The sequence below is a fragment of the Lampetra planeri genome, chromosome 1 (assembly GCF_965212315.1).
Source record: "Lampetra planeri chromosome 1, kcLamPlan1.2.h2, whole genome shotgun sequence".
Lineage (NCBI taxonomy): Eukaryota > Metazoa > Chordata > Hyperoartia > Petromyzontiformes > Petromyzontidae > Lampetra > Lampetra planeri.
Window position 1 is genome coordinate 31,262,990 of NC_136107.1, and position 17,004 is coordinate 31,279,993.

The following is a 17,004-nucleotide window of genomic DNA, read 5'->3' on the forward strand; positions in this document are numbered from 1 at the left end:
CCCAAAATTCAATTGCAAACAAATACGTTTTCAATCTTGATGTAAAAGTGCATAGCTCCCAGTGGCTTACTAATATCGGAATGAAGAGCATTCCAGACAGCCGCAGAAGCACATCTGAAAGCGCATGATGCGGTGACCGTTTTTGATCGATGGTCAGCCAAAAGCTTCCTCTGTGAGGATGACCAGAGTTCGCGTGATCGTTTATGCTCCTTGACGTACACGAAGAAATGAGGCAGAACGTTTTTGGTTGGCACGACGTCTAACGTTTCGCCCCACGTGTGAAACTCCCGGCATGCACGCGAAGCGGACCGTTGGACAACATGGCCAACAACCCCAAAAAACACGCGTCGGAGAGAGCTCCACAGCAAAGGCAAAGATTCACCGTATGGCCCTTTAACAGACTTTCGGGGCAAGTGCTGTTAGCGAGCACCGATAAGCTGCACAGCTCAACCACAAAAACCTCCGCAATAATCAAGCCGAAGGGCCACATTCCCACCTTGACGAATGTTTACTTCCCATCGGGCGGTTGCATAGGAAAAAGTGGCGACGTCTCCATCGGAGACCATGGGGCAGAGCGCGCGGGCGACACGCCCCGCCAAGCGGGGAGGTCGGGCGTGAGTCGTTTCCCCGCTCAAACCAGCAATGGGCGGTGCTCATCTTTCCATCGGTGGCCCAGAACCACGGGCGGAAATTCCACACTCACGTGGCAGATGCTTAAGCACATGCGTGGAACAACTCGCTTCGACGGCCCCGGAGGAGTGCGGGGCTAAGTTTATCCCAGAGAATTAGGGCTTGAGGGTGGGAGGGCTGAGATGCCGCTGGGGGTGGAGGAACTCACCCTGTTTTTGATGTTCTTGGCACGGTCGGCGTAGGTGAGCGTGTTGCGCGACTCCTCGAAGGAGATGCTCGCTGGGCTGATGTGGGCGATCATCACCGTGCGGCTGTTCCCGCCCAGGGAGTCCTGTACACAACCGCGGCGTGGGCCGTTAGCACCGCTGGTGTTGTTATGCACCGGTTGGATTTGGATTGCGTACAAACCCCACGGTGCACGTTTTTGTTTTTGCTGCTTGCAGAGCATTATGGGTAAAAGTGCATATACTGTATATAAAAAAGGAACTCTGAACTACGAAAAGGCTTTACACCTTCCGGCAAGAGTGCAGGTGTGTTAAGATGTTCAAACACTAAATAGACACCCTTCACATGGCATTAATACTGGCAAAAAAATGTCCATAGATTTAAGCGGTAACTGTTCCCTGTCTCCAAATATAGATAACAAATTTGTTTAAGTCCATCGGCCTCAATTGCTGTCCAGAGCGATGTTATCCGGCAGCATTTGTGGAACAAGAATGCGTCTGCTCATGAGACTCAGAAGGCCAAAAACCAGTGCTGACTTTGCGTGCTTAAACAAATACAGGACAATTTGGCCTAGATAGCCAATAAGGCTGACGAAATAAAATAAGTATATATGAGTCAGATGCAGAGACACAGAGCCTTCTTGCCGTAATGAAGCACAGTACATGGAATAAACCTCAAATCAGAACACTACAATCAGTGCACGCCCCATGCTTCACAGAACATCCCTTCAAGATTTCACCGCAGAATTGCTCGTGAAGTCATGGTCAATAGATATCTTTATCCATGCAGCCAAATAAAATAATTAACAAGAATAATGCAAACCATGTGAATTAGCTATGAAGACAAATCGACCATTTACCTGTGTAGAATTGGGGTGAAGAAATAGACTGTGTCATACGTTTTTTTCCCCATTACATATGTATCGTAACAAGAACGCAAGCCCGTCATATCATGCTGCATTGCTTACTCGAACCAGGTGACGTTTATCCCTACCTTCTTAAGTTAAGATAAGGTAGGGATAAAGGATAAGTATAGGGTACTGTGTCATCCTTTTTTAATGTTTCATAAAGAACGCGGTTTACTTGCCGACGCGTTCCCGGTCGCGTGGCCACCCAGTCACTGACCCGCGAGCGGCGAGGGGCAACTAACAACTGAAGCAGCGCTCCTGCACAGAGGTTAATCAGCAACCCGGATTACCAAGCGTTGCCTACAACTCAGATGTCGCTCTTCTGAAGTCTCAACTCTCACAGTTCCCAAGGGCATGGCGATGGGAGCAATTTCCTCCTTCATCGACCCTCAAACAAATGGTACTTTGTTGACATTTACCTGAGAAAATACATTGATTTATGTTCTTGTTATTAATTTCGGGCCCTATTTAAACACGGTTGAAATTCTAGAACCACCAAACCCTCCTTTTGGGAAGGTCTTATATCTTGCCTTTGCATGGTCTGACAGGAGCCAGGGTCTGTGTGGACCTACCTTGATGCCCCCATCGAGGTCTATAACTTGAGAGCCCGCATTGAGGCCTGCCTTGAAGTCTACCCTCAGGCCCACCTTGAGGCCCACCTTGAGGGCCTACCTTGAGGGCCTACTTTGAGGTATACTATGAGGTGTACCTTGAGGAGGCGTGTGAGCTTGCTGTCCCGGTAGTTGACGTACTGCGCTCGCCCGCCGCGCTCGCTCAGCGCGTTGATGCAGTTCCCCAGGGCGAGCAGGGAGCGGTTGATGTGCGCGCCCTCCTTCATGCGCTTGCCCCTGTTCTGTGTCTGCTCCCATCCGGCGTCAACAACAACAGCCGCTTGACGTGCCATTTGCCACTGCATCGTGACAATGGTGACGGTGATTGTGGTTAGAATAATAATGACGACGACGATTGTGATAATGATTAGTATGGTAATCATGAACATGATTATTTATGGTAACTCATCATTATCGTGGTGGTGATGATCGTGTGGATTAAGCAAAGTTGCTCAAAATAAGCCTGTAGGCCTATCGTTCAAAATAGAGTGAATGATTGGATGAGTGGCCGGGTGGCTGGATTGTTGGGTGGGCACCTGATAAGGTACCGAGCTGGCTGAGCAGTTTGCTAGGTGGCTGGGAAGGTGGATTGCTGGTTGGGTGGCTTACAAAAGGTAGTTGTATGGCTGGCTGCAGTCTGGGTGAGGTGGTTGGCTCGTTGGATGGCTGATTGTACGGGTAGCTGGGTGGCTGTCTGGCCGGATGAGTGGGTGGCTGTGGGATGAGTGACTGGATAACTGACTGCATATGTGTGGCTGGCTGGGTGGATGGATGACTAGCTGGGTGACTGAGCAAGTGGGTGGCTGAGTGTAAAAGTGTCTTGAGTGGCTGGCTGGACTGGGTGAGTGGCTGGCTGGAAGTCTGGATCGGTGATTGACCGGGCGAGTGGTTGGCTGGGTGACGGCTTTATTGGCGACCGGCTGGCCGGCCGGCCGGCCGGTGTGATCTGACGCACACCTGGGCTGCTCGCTCTGAGCCGGCGAGGTCGATGAGGAAGAGTCGCCCCGTGCGCACCTCCTGGCTGATGTCGCGCACGCGGCTGCTCTGGCGCACGGTCACCTGCAGCACGGCGTGCGAGCGCGACGACGCCTTGTTCGCTGCCGTGGGCTCCTGCGTGCGCTGCCGGTTCCCCTTCACCAGCAGCTGCATGATCTGCGCGGGCGCCGGTCGGGGAGAACGATAGCGTCTGCTCGCTTGCAGGATCGTCTAATGCAGTGAGTGGTTCTCCATCGGGCGGGGTACGTAGACCTCTGGGGGCTACGCGGCAATGTCCCAGGGGGTACGTGAGGTGATTTATAAATGTGTGAAATGATATGATACCTGAGAGTCATTGGTGAATAATCATGTATGAATTTGGCAATATAAAATAACTACGATAACATTTTAATCCATAAGGTAACCTAGAATGATATTACAGACATTTCTGAACCCATTGATCATCAACAATGTGGTTTCCAAGAGTAACCAGTTAACGCGCACAAATGACGTCATTAATGCCGAGCGTCCGTCGATTTGTTTTTACTCGCTAGTTAGGATACCTAAAAACATGGATAATTATAATTGGTTAAAATATTGATGTTCGTTATTCATACATTGATGTTGGGTCAGGCAAGGGGGTATTTGGTTGAAACTAAATTCAATTAGGGGGGGGGGGTACAGTAGCCAAAAAAGGTTGAGAAACACTGGTCATTTTTCTAACAATGACGATGAGATTGTCCTGGTTAAACTGCATTCGGAGAGGATGTCACCTCACACACACTGCTGAGGGAGGCAAGAGGAAACGCAACGCTACCGCCCTGGTCATGGCTCAGTGGAAGCCACTGGAGCTATGCACATTTTAAATCTAGATTGAAAACTCATTTCTTTAGATCTTATTTTTTTGTGCTTAGTTTGCTTTCCTTCCCACCCGCACCTCAAATTAGCACGGTTTGACACGTACGGTGCGAAAAACGTTCAACATATATACATCCAATTAAATGGCACCGAATGGCCTCTATTCAAAAGTGAATAGAGAATGACGGCTGCTGATAATGATGATGACAAAGTGTCTTCCCGCTCAGCCATAGGACAAAACTCATTTTAATTGACAGCATTGAACTCGTGTTGGAAATCCCACATTCGGTTGGCTACGTATGATGCAACAAAAGCTCAACACACATACAAGAACCCTGGTATTGTGTGCAGTATGGTGCGGTGAAGGGAGAAAGTGCGATTGGATGGGATGGATGGAGCCTGAGCCATGGACCTGCCCTTGGGGAGAGAACTTGAGAGAGAGAGAGACAGACTTTGATACTGGAGATTTCGCAGGTCATACTTAAATGTGGCAAAGATCAATGTGACTTAATATCTGTATTGATTTTGACGATGTAACAGACACTGGATATAAGCACACCTTTACATAAGCACAAATGTCATAAAAGGAAGACACGCTTACATTATCACAGTGGGAGGCAAAGATCAACTTCTAATACAAGCACAGCTGGGCTTGCTTCCTTGAAGTGGACTGATATCCAACCTCTCCTGTCCTCCTCCAATGTGGACTTCGGAACCAACCCTTCAGACTTTGCTGAAACTGGCTAAGTTGAATTTATAGACTGATAGCATTTTATATCTCGGTGAGAGCCATGTTAAATAGCTATTCAAACTGGTATAGTATTCCGATTGCTGTCAGAGTATATTTAACATCCACTTTGAGCTAGATGGAATTTTCGGTTAATTCCCCACTTGATTATTGGACAATTGCTCCAGTCATGGTGATCGTGAAAATTATTGATAAATTATAACAATGATGACAGCAACGATGTCATCAGATGATGATATCAATGACGATGGCGGTGACGATGATTCGCGCACCTCCTTGGCATTGCTGGTGGACACCTCAGTGATGCCCGCGATCTGGATGCCTCCCTTGTGGTCCTCTCGTAGGTCCAGGAAGCCCGTGGAAGGGTTGAGCAGATCGCGGATCATCTCATTATAGATCTATACACGCACACAAAGAGCCCTCAAGGTCAGAGTCTTCTTTCGTGACCAGGCAATCTCACCAACTGCCTGGGGTGAGATGTATAAGAGTGAAACGCACAGGTTGACTGCAATGCTGCATCGTCTACCTATTTATTGTACCGATTATAATTATACCAAGGATCAATGGCCGTGTGTGCCAGCGTCGCCGTCCAAAATTTGGCAAATTTTAAACATTCCCTGCAAATTACTCCATCGCTCAATCCGCAGAGCGCAGAGCAATCCTCGCCCTCCCCTGCGCTGTGATGGTGGCGCAAACGCCGAGAATGCGACCCACCTCCAGGTATGACATGGTGACCCCGTACTTCATGTCGTCGCTCGTCGCCTCGATGGCGCGGAAGAGGTCACTCAGCGTGCGCATGTAGATGCCGGGGTCGCGGTCCGTGCCCAGCATCGTGTAGGTCTTGCCAGCCCCTGGCAGGGGGTTAGGTGGTGGGGGGGGGGGCAGGAGAGGGACGCAGCATTCACAAGGCAGCCTCTCGTCGCAGGTGGTGGTGGTGGTGGTGTTGGCGGAGCAGAGTGGTCGAGGGGGGGTCTGTTTGCGTGGGGTCTGTGTGTGGGAGTGGTGGTGCGGCAGTCAGCGCGCTGCTGCGCTACGAACCCGTCGGGTCCGAGTTTGATTCCCGCTCACGGCCACCAACACCAGTGACCATATCTGAACCGGTCCTGGGCATCCTCTAGGTCGACTCAGCCTTAAATGAATACCTGTTGCAGTGTGTAAACATTGCCACTAAGGAGACAAAGGTGGCCGGGCGTGGTGCTGGCCACCCACCCCCTCATGTAGCGTTCCGGCCTTCATAGGTGCTCGCTAACAGCACTTGCCCCAACAGTCTGCTCAGGCTATACGGGGGATCTTCGTCTTTGTTGTGTGGATAGGTGGGGAGCAGTAGTGTAGTGGTTGGCGCACTAAGCTATACATTCGGCAACCCGAGCTCGATTCCCGCTCACGGCCGACACCAGTGACCATTATCTAAACCGGTCCTCCCTTAGGTCGACTCAGCCGCAAACGAGTACCTGGTGCAATGTGTAAACATGGCCACTAGGGAGACAAAAGCGGCCGGGCGTGGTGTTGGCTACCCACCTCCTCATGCTCGCTAACTGCACTTGCCCCAACAGGCTTGGTGTGTTATACCAACTATGTGTGTGTGTAATACGTCTTTAAACATGTATAACATGCTTGTGGGTATGTAGGGACCACGATGTTGTATATGTCCTTGTATTTGTTTATCTGTATGCCTGTCTCTGAGTCTATATACTCTCTGTGTCTGTCTTTCGCAGTATCTCTGCCTGTCTCTGAGTCTCTGTCTGTATCTGTCAGTGTCTCTATGTACGTCTCTTAGTATCTTAATTTTTTATTTATATCTCTCTCTCTGTCTATCTCTCTCTCTGTCTATCTCTCTCCGTGTATTTCTCTGTGTCCGTCTGTCTATCTATCATCTATCTTTGAGTTGAGTATGAGTTGTGTTTATAACTGCAGGGGGGAGTCTCCCTGTGACACCCGTGTCTCCGTGTTCGTCCCCCTCTCTCTGTGCATCTCCAGGGCCTCTGTTCACTTAGCGGGAAGACTTCCATGCGCCCGTGTGTACATTTACGCGTGAGTCTGCGTGTCCGTGCGTCGTACCTGTGGGTCCGTAAGCAAACACTGTGGCGTTGTAGCCGGAGATCACGCCCTCAATGAGCTCCTTTGTTGTCGCCAAGTACACTTCATCCTGGCGAAACACAAACGAAACATTGCAGCCTGAAAACTAATGACTGTGGAGCTATCTAACGACCGTTTTGTTTTATTTGACCAGGCCCACTGAGCTGTCGAGCTCTTTTTCAGAAGCCACCCAGCCACAAATGATAGCTCAACGAAGCGGCTTATTGCGTGGAAATGTATCGCAGCCAAATACTCTAAACGGATGTTGATTCTAAATGTGGAGGAAAAAAAACGGAGAAAGATCCACGTGACCAAGGGGAGGACATGCAAACTTCAAATATGCAGCAGGCGTCCGGGTCAGGATCTAACCCACGACTTCTTGTATACCAGGCGAGGTAGTTAACATGTCGCCACTGCAGCACCCCAACCACTTCAATTATCCACAACCACTTCAACGAGCAATGTAGTGAAGCACTTTGGGTAATCTATATTATTTGCTATTCCGCATAGCCACATAAAAAAAAAATCAGTCCATCGGCGACCAACGTTCCAGACGCAAGTCAATCGGTAACATCCCTATAAGCACACACATTCTCAGGAGTGGCCTCGCTTCTCTGGCTCTCGCCTGAAGAGTCGGGCTTGCCAAACAAACACTGCCAGTTTACCAGGTGGTCTACCAGATGGCCCGACTGGCAAACACATGGCACTCCCATATATTGTATAAGGCAAGCATTCAGGGGACAAGCACGACCTAAACGTACACGTAATTATTTACATCTTTCTTCGTACAAATATGCTTTTCAAAAGCGGATGTGTTTAAGGCCCCCACCATAGGAGCATGGAATTTCCATCGCTGGTTCAGAGCTACCAATGAAAGGGACACCACCATCCCGCCGCTCAGTTGAGGAGGGAGACGATTTGACCTGAATCTCGTGGGTTGTTTTAAAATAACAACAGCAAAAGAAAAACACACAAAACCTTGCGAAACCTCCCCAAAAGAAAACTACGGGAGAATAATAAGAATAATAAATCGCAGTGAAGATTGCGGAACTATTTTGTTTAAGAGCCCCACGCGGCATTGAGAGTGAAGCCCATGAAGAGCCGCACGCCAGCGCGGTCGCGGTTGTTTGCAGAGTGGCGGCGACCGCTGTGTGCACGGCCGGGAGCTATGATCACAGCGGAAAGAATAACAGGACCGGCGGCACACAAAGCCACCGGAGGAGCAACCTCCCCCGCAACTTTTCCCGCGGTCGGACACGTTCGTAACAGGGATCGCAGCACCGCAGGCCGAAAAGGGACGTTTGCTTGCAGGCAGAGTGCCCGCAAGAGAATTTGTCTTTTTTTTATTTGTCTTTTTTACCGATTGAGGCCGACTTGAACTAACATGTAGCTCTGTTTCCGAAGCGACCGGGCAATCACAAATGATAGCTCAACGAAGGGGCTTGTCGCGTGGAAATTTCGAGCAGCCAAATGCTCGAGGCGCACGTTGTTGATCTTAAATGTGGAGGGGGAAAAAAACGGAGGACCCGGAGAAAAATTCACTCGACCACGGGGAGAGAGACATACAAACTCGAAATATACAGCAGCAGGCGTCAGGGTTCGGGATTGAACCCACGAGCTCCTGTACGCCAGGCGAGGCAGATGACATCTCATTTGTTATGTTGTAGTACTTATATGATGGCTATATTAATGAAGTGTAGTATAAACACACTGCGTCATTGCATCTACTAAACCTGCCATATTGGGAAGCAAAATCTGCACCAATCCCCTCGAACCCCCCCCCCCCCCACACCTTCAAAATCCCACACTGACCGGATTGGTGAAGTATGGTCAAACAACCCGCAATGACCAACATGCCATGTAGAGGTGGTCATCCAGCAGTAGACTGACAATGGGTTATACATGTATATGACGTGTATTTAAAAGTATGATGCGTACATAAATATACATTGTCATGCTTGTGTATATACAGGGTGCTTCAAAAAAATGTTAATACTTCGATAATATTTTTCTCAGAAGCAACAATAGCACAAGAAATGGGCCTTCACGTGGAGAAGATTCCAGGCATATGTTGACAATGATGGCGAACAAGTGGAGACTCTTTAACTTTTTGAAGCTATTAATATACATTTACATCATGGGGCCTCCTTTGCCAGTAACAAAATATGCGAATAGGTTTTCCCCTTTTTTCTGGCAACAAAACAGGTGTTAAGATGTTTAAACACCAAACTGAAACCTTTTACAAGGAATCATGTCTGCATTAACCACAATGCTTGTGGTCAGAATGCAAAGAAAAAAACATACTCTGATAATATATGCATTGTCCTTGAAACTGATTGGGCCACACCAGAGGACGCCAAAATGTAGACATTGATTTTTGAAACTCGCACGCACCATGAGTGAGGACCCATTAACCCCGTTCACAAATTCCAGTTGCAAGTCGACCACCAAAATGAAACACGCTCATGTATTATAAAGTAAATCGGTAACATAAGGTTTGAAAGAAAACTCAACATCGGAACACATCATAATAATCATAGCACGTGACTATAAATTCCTTTTGCCAGCGCTCCAATTCCGAGTCTATTTTAAGACGTCTCAAATGAAACTTTAATGGGAGGAAAGGTTAAAGTAAGGGATAGCGTGCCAGAGAGACGTTGCATGGGTCCCAAACTCTGAAGGCGACGCGAGCCGGACCGCCCGCCCTTGCTTCCACAGTGCAGACCCCCGTGACGGGGGTCCTCGGTTGCCGAGTAACTTGACGTTCCCGGCAGGGCCCCTCCTTTGTTGCGAGAGGGCCTATCTGGACGCACCTGTGCCGTTAAACCACCAACCCTGCCGGGCTTCGCTCGGCGTCGGCCGCCAAAACCGACTTTTAATTTACCACACTAATATTGTGCGCTCATTTTAAGAGCGCTTTATATTAATCGTGCGATGCAGCTGGAATGGTGAGCCACAGTGAGCTTGCAATGCAGAGGTCGCCGGTTCGATTCAATCTCCCGGTGAGGAAGTTGAAACAAAGGCCAAGTTTTCTAAATCTCCCCCCTCCCACCCGCCTCTGCCCACACAGCAGCATAAATGGGTACACCATTGGCAGGGATGTACGTTGAACTTCTTTCGCACCGTACGTAGCCAATCGTACTCATCGGAGGTGCGTGTGTGGTGGGGTAAAATGTGGGGTCAACTGCCTCTTCCACTCCCCCCCGTGTACTGAGCCAGCCTTCAAAGGCGTATTTTCATTAAGTTTGTTGTTTTTAATCGGTAATTGTGGAATGCTTTGATGTCGTCTGCAGGTCGAGTCTCCTTAGCTCAGTGGGCTTCACTGTAAGAAATAAACTTCTGATTTTGAGGTGCTCGCTTACAACACTTGGCCCAAAAGTCTGCTCAAGCTATACCGGCGGGGGGGGGGGGTGATGGAGGATCTTAGTCTCGTCTCTGGTGAAGTGGCTACCACACTGCGCTTCGCACTCAATGACCCGAATTTGATTCCCAGCGACGACTCACAATACTGGCAAGTGATATCCGCACTGGTGCCCCCCCCCCCACCGCCTCTAAGTCCACTCAGCTTTAATGGGAACCTGGTGTAGTGTGTAAACATCAGCACGAGGAAGACAAAGGTGGTGCCAGGCATTCTGATAGCCACTACACCCTGTTGTGATTGGTGCCGGCCTTCGGGGATGCTCTCTCTAGCCGCCCTTGGCTCCAGAGTCAGTATATCGCTGCGTGTGTGCATATTTGTGTGCGTGTGTGTGCGTGCGTGCGTGTGCGTGCGTGTGCGTGCGTGCGTGCGCGTGCGTGCGCGTGCGTGCGTGTGCGTGTGTGTGCGTGTGTGTGCGCGCACGTTTGTACAGAACATCCAGAGTTTCAGCTCACTTAATCTTCACCAAAGCAAAGCATCAGCAGCCTGACAAACCCCCAAAGATTTCACGCGGACACGCGCGCGAGTTTAACGCTCCACATCAGATGCCCTTCACCGAGTCACAATCGATTCCACAAGGTGGAAAGAACGCTGCGTGTTTGACCAGACCGTTACAATGCTCCTCCTCCAACCTTTGCCCAAACCTAGTTTGTAAAACATCCGCTATTGTAGCTGTGTCTTTGCCGTGCTTGTGTAACAACATTGCAGAGGCGTGCAGTAAACCATCGCTGGGGGGGGGGGGTGCTGTGTTTGCCTCCCTGAGCCTCCCTAGACATTGGCAGTGAACTGTCCAACGCACGAGCAAGTCGGATGTGCAGCACGGCCTTTTGTGTGCGAGCACGCGTTCCACAATCTGGATCGCAATTGCTCCGTGTGACTTTCTCTCCTTCTCATTCTTCTCCGTCCCCCGTCTGTAAACGTCGCTGCGATTGAGCGCGCTTCGCTGTGCTCAGCCTGCACGGCGCGCGTGCAGTCACAGCGGGAATCGCGGTCATGGTTACGCGGGGCGAATATCAACATCAACACGGGCGATCACGGCGTTGGGCACGAAGGCTCGCACCAGCGACATCGGAGCGGTGCATCAGCAACTTTCCGTGGTTTTTTTTATTCTCCCTCGGCATTTAGAATCGACGTGCGTTTAGAGTATTTTGCTGCTGTGATTTTCCACGTGATAAGCCACTTCGCTGAGCTATCGCTTGTGGCCAGCTCGCTTCTGACAAAAAAGCTATGTAGCTCAGTGGGCCCTTACCTGCTAAAATAAAAATAGTTTCATACATTTACACATCATAAGCCACTTCGCTGAGCTATCGCTTGTGGCCAGGTCGCTTCTGACAAAGAACGCTAGAGCTCGGTAGGCATTACCTGGTAAAATAACAAAAAAAATGTGTTGAATAGTTTTCAACTGTTCGGTTAAAATTATTCATTTTATGATCACTGCAAAGTTGTCAACAAGGAAACACGTTGACTCTTCGACCAACTGGCATGAGTAGAATTATCGAGGAATTGTGGGTGGAGCGGCAGTGTTTGTGTTTGAGTATAAACATTAGCAGTGTTTGAAATGCTAAACATGCATTAGTGGTGCAGTGGTTGACACACTGCATAGTGAATCCGGTGACCTAAGTTTGATTCCCGGCTAAACATCACGAGTGAGTCATCTCTGAACGAGTCCTCTTTAACCACTTACAATGCCCAGCATGGGCAAGTAGGATATAAAAAAAAAACCGTGACTGACCAAGCATGGGGAAGATGGTATCCATCGACGATCTGTAGATTATTATAACGGAATTAAATGCGTAACAACAAAACGGGATAAAAGGCACGAGGTAGGTGAGACAAACACCCCCTAACAGACTCGCCTGCGGTGAATGAGCCACGTGAGCCATAGTTCCTGACGTTACCAGAAGCAGCAGATAAAAAAATAAAAGTTTTCTATTGTTGTTCTGTTCCTTTTAAAATCCGCCAACCGTGCGTTCGTTCGGCCGCACGTTCTTCTCGTGCAGCCTCGCGTGAAGCTACCACGCTGGACCTTCGTCGCGAAACAATGCGGGGGGGGAAACGAACATAATCGTGGGACGGGGTAAGCGTGGACACGTGAGGGCACAGCGTCACGCGGCCCCAGGCACGCGTGGCCACGCACACAGACGCCGCGCGCGCCCAAAGACAAAGGTGCCTCCCGTATGGCCTTCGGCAGATTGTTTGGGGAAAGTGCTGTTGGCGAGCAACTGTGAAGGCCGGAGCGGCACACGAGGGGGTGGTGGGGTCAGCACCACGGCCCGCCAGACTGCGTTTGTCTCGCCAGTGCTGATGTTTTACATACCGTAATAGGTATTCATTTGAGGCTGAGTCGATCTAGGGGAGGACTGATGCAGATATTCGTCATGGTTGGCTACGTAGGGTGCGAAGGAAGTTCAACATAGAATAAAAATAATATCTCACAAAACTGGAAGAGGGGAGAGCTACATGTAAAGACACTGGTCTCGAGTGGTTTAATATTGTTATTATTTTTGTGAAACTGACAATCAACAAGAGGATGGAGCCGAGGAAAACAGGACAGGTGGCAACCCTCGTGAGAAGCCAACAGGGTGAGAGTGGATCGAGAGGCCTCACCTGCGTGGCCGTACAATCGAACGCGACGTCAAACATGTAGGTCTTCTCGCGAGACCGGTTTGCCCGGAGGATGTCGTCAGGGTCTTCCATGGGATCCATGAGCACCACCATCTGCCGAGCACCACCACAGACCGCACGTGATGTCATCTTCAGCAACGTCGCAGAACCTCAGTGCCATCATCATCGTCGTCGTCGTCGTCGTCCCCAACGGCATCACCAACATCAGCAACGCAGCCATCAACGTTACCATCGTCAGCATTCAAAATATGCTTTACCAAAATTGTCTTTGGTGCAGTGGCGTAGTGAACTAAATTAGGTGGCGCCCCAATAAATGATTTGTCTCGAACGGTCTGTCGCACCGAGACTATAATGTGTCACGGCTCCTCTTGCCTAATCACAGCGTTACGCTCACGGTCTCGAACATTTAACGATGTAGGGGGCACTCTGTTTTAAATACGTTTTTATTATTTTACATTGTTAAAAACGTATCTCGTGGTGGTTGTCAAGGGGGCGCCAACTCATAGCTTTGGCTACTGGGGGGGGGGGGGGGGGTAAAGGACGCCCTACCCATGCTAGTCACGCTATTGCTTCAGTATCATCAACATTATCGTCTCACTTGCAATGAATCGCCGTTATTTTACAATCAACACGTGTGCACGATACGCAAACATGAACAACATAGATGCACAACGTAGGCTAAAATACATGTTTGCTGTTGCTGAAATCAATTAACATGTTTAGAAAAAAACAATATATATCTTGAAAGTTTATTTTCTATATGTGTGCATTGTGCAGGGAAGCAGTGGCTTGGACATTTACACGACTGCCAATAAAATCTTGACTTCAAGCTTTCGTGACTGCAGGAATTCATATTATATGGGTCTTTCGGTAAAGTCACGTAGATAGGTTCAAAGAAAATAACAAAGAACTACGACGGTTCGATCGCAACACAAAGCGGTCGTCATCAGGTGGAGAAGAAAGAGGGGTTAGCCTCTAAAGGCAAACTGTTTATAAAGGTTTAAAATGGGCGGAGGCGCTTATGTTACTGTCAGGGATTAAAAACGGTCGGCTGCTACATGCAGGATGGAGGTGATGTTAATGTGATGGGGACAGTGCTGAAATGTCAACATTACAGAAGATGGGCACACACTGAGCAATCACTGGAAGGATGTTATCAACCAGTTTCAGTCGTAACTGGCTGTAATGTTGCCATTTCAGCACTGTCCGTTGCTCACCAGTTGTTTAACCCCCCATCACATTAACATAACCTTCTGCACCCTACGTGTAGCAGCCCACCGTTTTTAATCCCTCTCATTAACATAAGCTCTTCCTCCCATGCTGCCCCAGGGCCCTTGTGCCCCGCCCACTCTGTTCTGACACTTGGGCTACGCTCATTTGAAGCCCCCCTTTTCCTGAAGACGACCGTTTGTGTTGCGATCGAAACATTGTAGTTTTTTTAAAAAAATTATTTGAACCTATCTACGTGACTTTAAAAACAGTTTGCCTTTAGAGGCTAACCCCTCTTTCTTCTCCACTTGATGGCGGCCGCTTGTGTTGCGATCGAAACGTCGTAGTTTTTGGTTATTTTCTTTGAACCATCTAAGTGACTTTACCGAAAGACCCAAAGAATACGACTGCCAGTCACCCAGCTTCAACCCGTTACCATGATCCACAATATCATTGTAATCGGTATCTGAACCTGTGCTGGGCCTCCACGAGGTCAACTCAACTCCGTCCTAAACGAGTACTCGGTGTGGTAGGCTCAGCCTCAACGCTTGAGAGATAAAGGTCGCCTTGGTCGATGGCAGGGCAGCACCGACGACCAAAGTAAAATTCTAACAAAATAAGGTTGGATTGGTGGAAAACAAAACCACCCTTTAATATCACTCCCAAAAAAAACCGTGCAAAACGCCCACTTAATCCGTGAGTGCCCCTGTTTCTCTATTGTGCTGTGAGCTCTGGCTGGCAGGTGTTTCAAAAGAGGTCGCAGGTCACTTTTCGCGATCGATGCGGCTGAAGAGGCCCCCGCAGGCGGGAACGGGTGGGTCGTGCGTCCGTTATTCTGTAGATGGCCGCTTCGAGTGGCCACGGAATCGCTCCAACGGCGGGGGTTCAAAGAGGACGGCTAGGGGCTCGCCTCGCCTCACCTCTGCTGCTGCTGCTGCTAGAAGCAGCCTCGCAGCAGCAGCAGCAGCGCCGTGGCGGCAGGAGCAGCTGCCACGGGGCGGTTTGCGATGATCAATAAAAGGGGGCGCACGGACTCGGATTGGTATGCGACGGCGGTTGTGCATAAGAGCCGTCTGACACTGGACGGAAGCCTTTTAATTAAACGTGAAGCATCTGCCCAGTAGAAACCGCCACGGTCCCTGGACAGCTGGGAGTATTTTATTAATACACACACACGCGCACCACTACTGTATTCCTGTAAACCGGTAAAAAAACGTGCTGCAGAGCCAAAGGGAAAACAACTAAGTCACATAGGAGGTGGTTGCGTGGCTTAGGAGAGCGGTCTGCTGAGATTCTGAGTTCAAATCCGAGTTTCGGCCACCCGTAAATGTGCCCGAGTGCACCGAGTTGATGGCCTTAGCCTGGTCACCCATGACTGTAAAAACACATAAAACGGGGGGTTTCATTGCATTTGAATAAATTCCAGTTCTGAGATAAAAACACATGGTTTTCAATTTTTACAAATGACAAATATCTCTGGAGCAGAGCATGCGTGAAAGTGCAGCATCCCTGGAATTTGCGATGTCACTTTGAGTGATCTCAAAATTTGTTCCGTGATATTCTCCTCTGGGGTCCCTTGTCTAACGCTCGGTCGAGCATCGCCCTACGCGAGTTCCAAACGGACTCTTCTTCTCAGGACATGACACCGACAGCAACATTGGAATGAAATTAAGGAAACTGAATGTTATTAAGTGAGTCACAGAGCCGATGGTACATTACGGAGGGATGACTAAACGTGGGTGGAGTGTGCACAAGTGGATCAAGTGCGTCAACAACTTTCCGCGGTGGCGAGATGTTAACTACCTCGCTTGGCATGCAGGAGATCGTGGGTACGATCCGGACCCTGACGCTTGCTGTATATTTGGACTTTGCATGTTCTCCCCGTGGTTGTGTGGATTTTTTTCCGGGACATCTCGGTTTTTCCCTCCACATTTAGAATCAACATGCTTTTAAGAGTATTTGGCTGCTACAAATTCTGCACGATAAGCCATTTCGTTGAGCTATCATTTGTGGTCAGATTGCTTCTGAAAAATATCTATTTTGCTCAGTGGGCCTTACCTGGTAAAATAAAAACAAGTTTAAGTTTATAGTTTAGTTCCAAAGCGACATTCTCATGTGCAACACATTCTGCACCGCGTAATTAAACCAATCCTCAATTTGTATTTGCACTTAATTTAACTATATCCATCAGTTGGAGGTATGAAATAAAATGCAGCTATCGAGTTATGTATTTCAGGCAGGTCAAACGAATTATTTAAAGGAGATGCTGGAAGTCCCGTGGGGTATCTCATGTTTGCCAAATTGTTTGTCTCTGCCGTGTGAAATAGACTCAAATATAATGTTAAATTGTTCATTTTATTCATTGGTCTGGGTCAAATATTTAACCCGTCAGTACCACCTGCGGAGCCAAATTCTAAGTGGTCCCAATTAAGTTGAATGGCCAGTGAAAGTTAATTATGTGATAACCTTTTTAAATTACTGGGTTTTCACGTAATTTCATTTTATCGACTATCTAAAGCAATACGCCCGACTGCACTGCTCTGGCACATGGATTATTTTGGTTCATAAGTGATATCAAGATCTAGGTCAAGAGGTTACCATGGCCACTACTGTTGATGCCACCATACTTCATCATTTGCTTCCTTCTGCTGGATCCCAAGGTTTTTATAACGTTCATAACCGACATTCACGGACTGCTCTGACATTATCTCACCATTTGGCT

At 48.8% G+C, this 17,004-nt stretch overlaps 1 protein-coding gene across 1 annotated transcript in view; it reads right to left on the reverse strand.

The window, feature by feature from the left end:
- The window catches only part of LOC144721213 (kinesin-like protein KIF19), an 84,367-nt gene that overhangs the window by 21,324 nt on the left and 46,039 nt on the right, over nt 1-17,004 (reverse strand). Inside the window, exons 3-9 of the mRNA XM_078598648.1 lie at nt 13,056-13,166; nt 7,013-7,100; nt 5,669-5,805; nt 5,227-5,352; nt 3,331-3,525; nt 2,472-2,621; nt 839-961 (exon numbers count right to left, since the gene is read on the reverse strand). Of these exons, the coding sequence (XP_078454774.1) occupies nt 839-961; nt 2,472-2,621; nt 3,331-3,525; nt 5,227-5,352; nt 5,669-5,805; nt 7,013-7,100; nt 13,056-13,166 (930 nt within the window). The remainder of the gene's footprint in view (nt 1-838; nt 962-2,471; nt 2,622-3,330; nt 3,526-5,226; nt 5,353-5,668; nt 5,806-7,012; nt 7,101-13,055; nt 13,167-17,004) is intronic.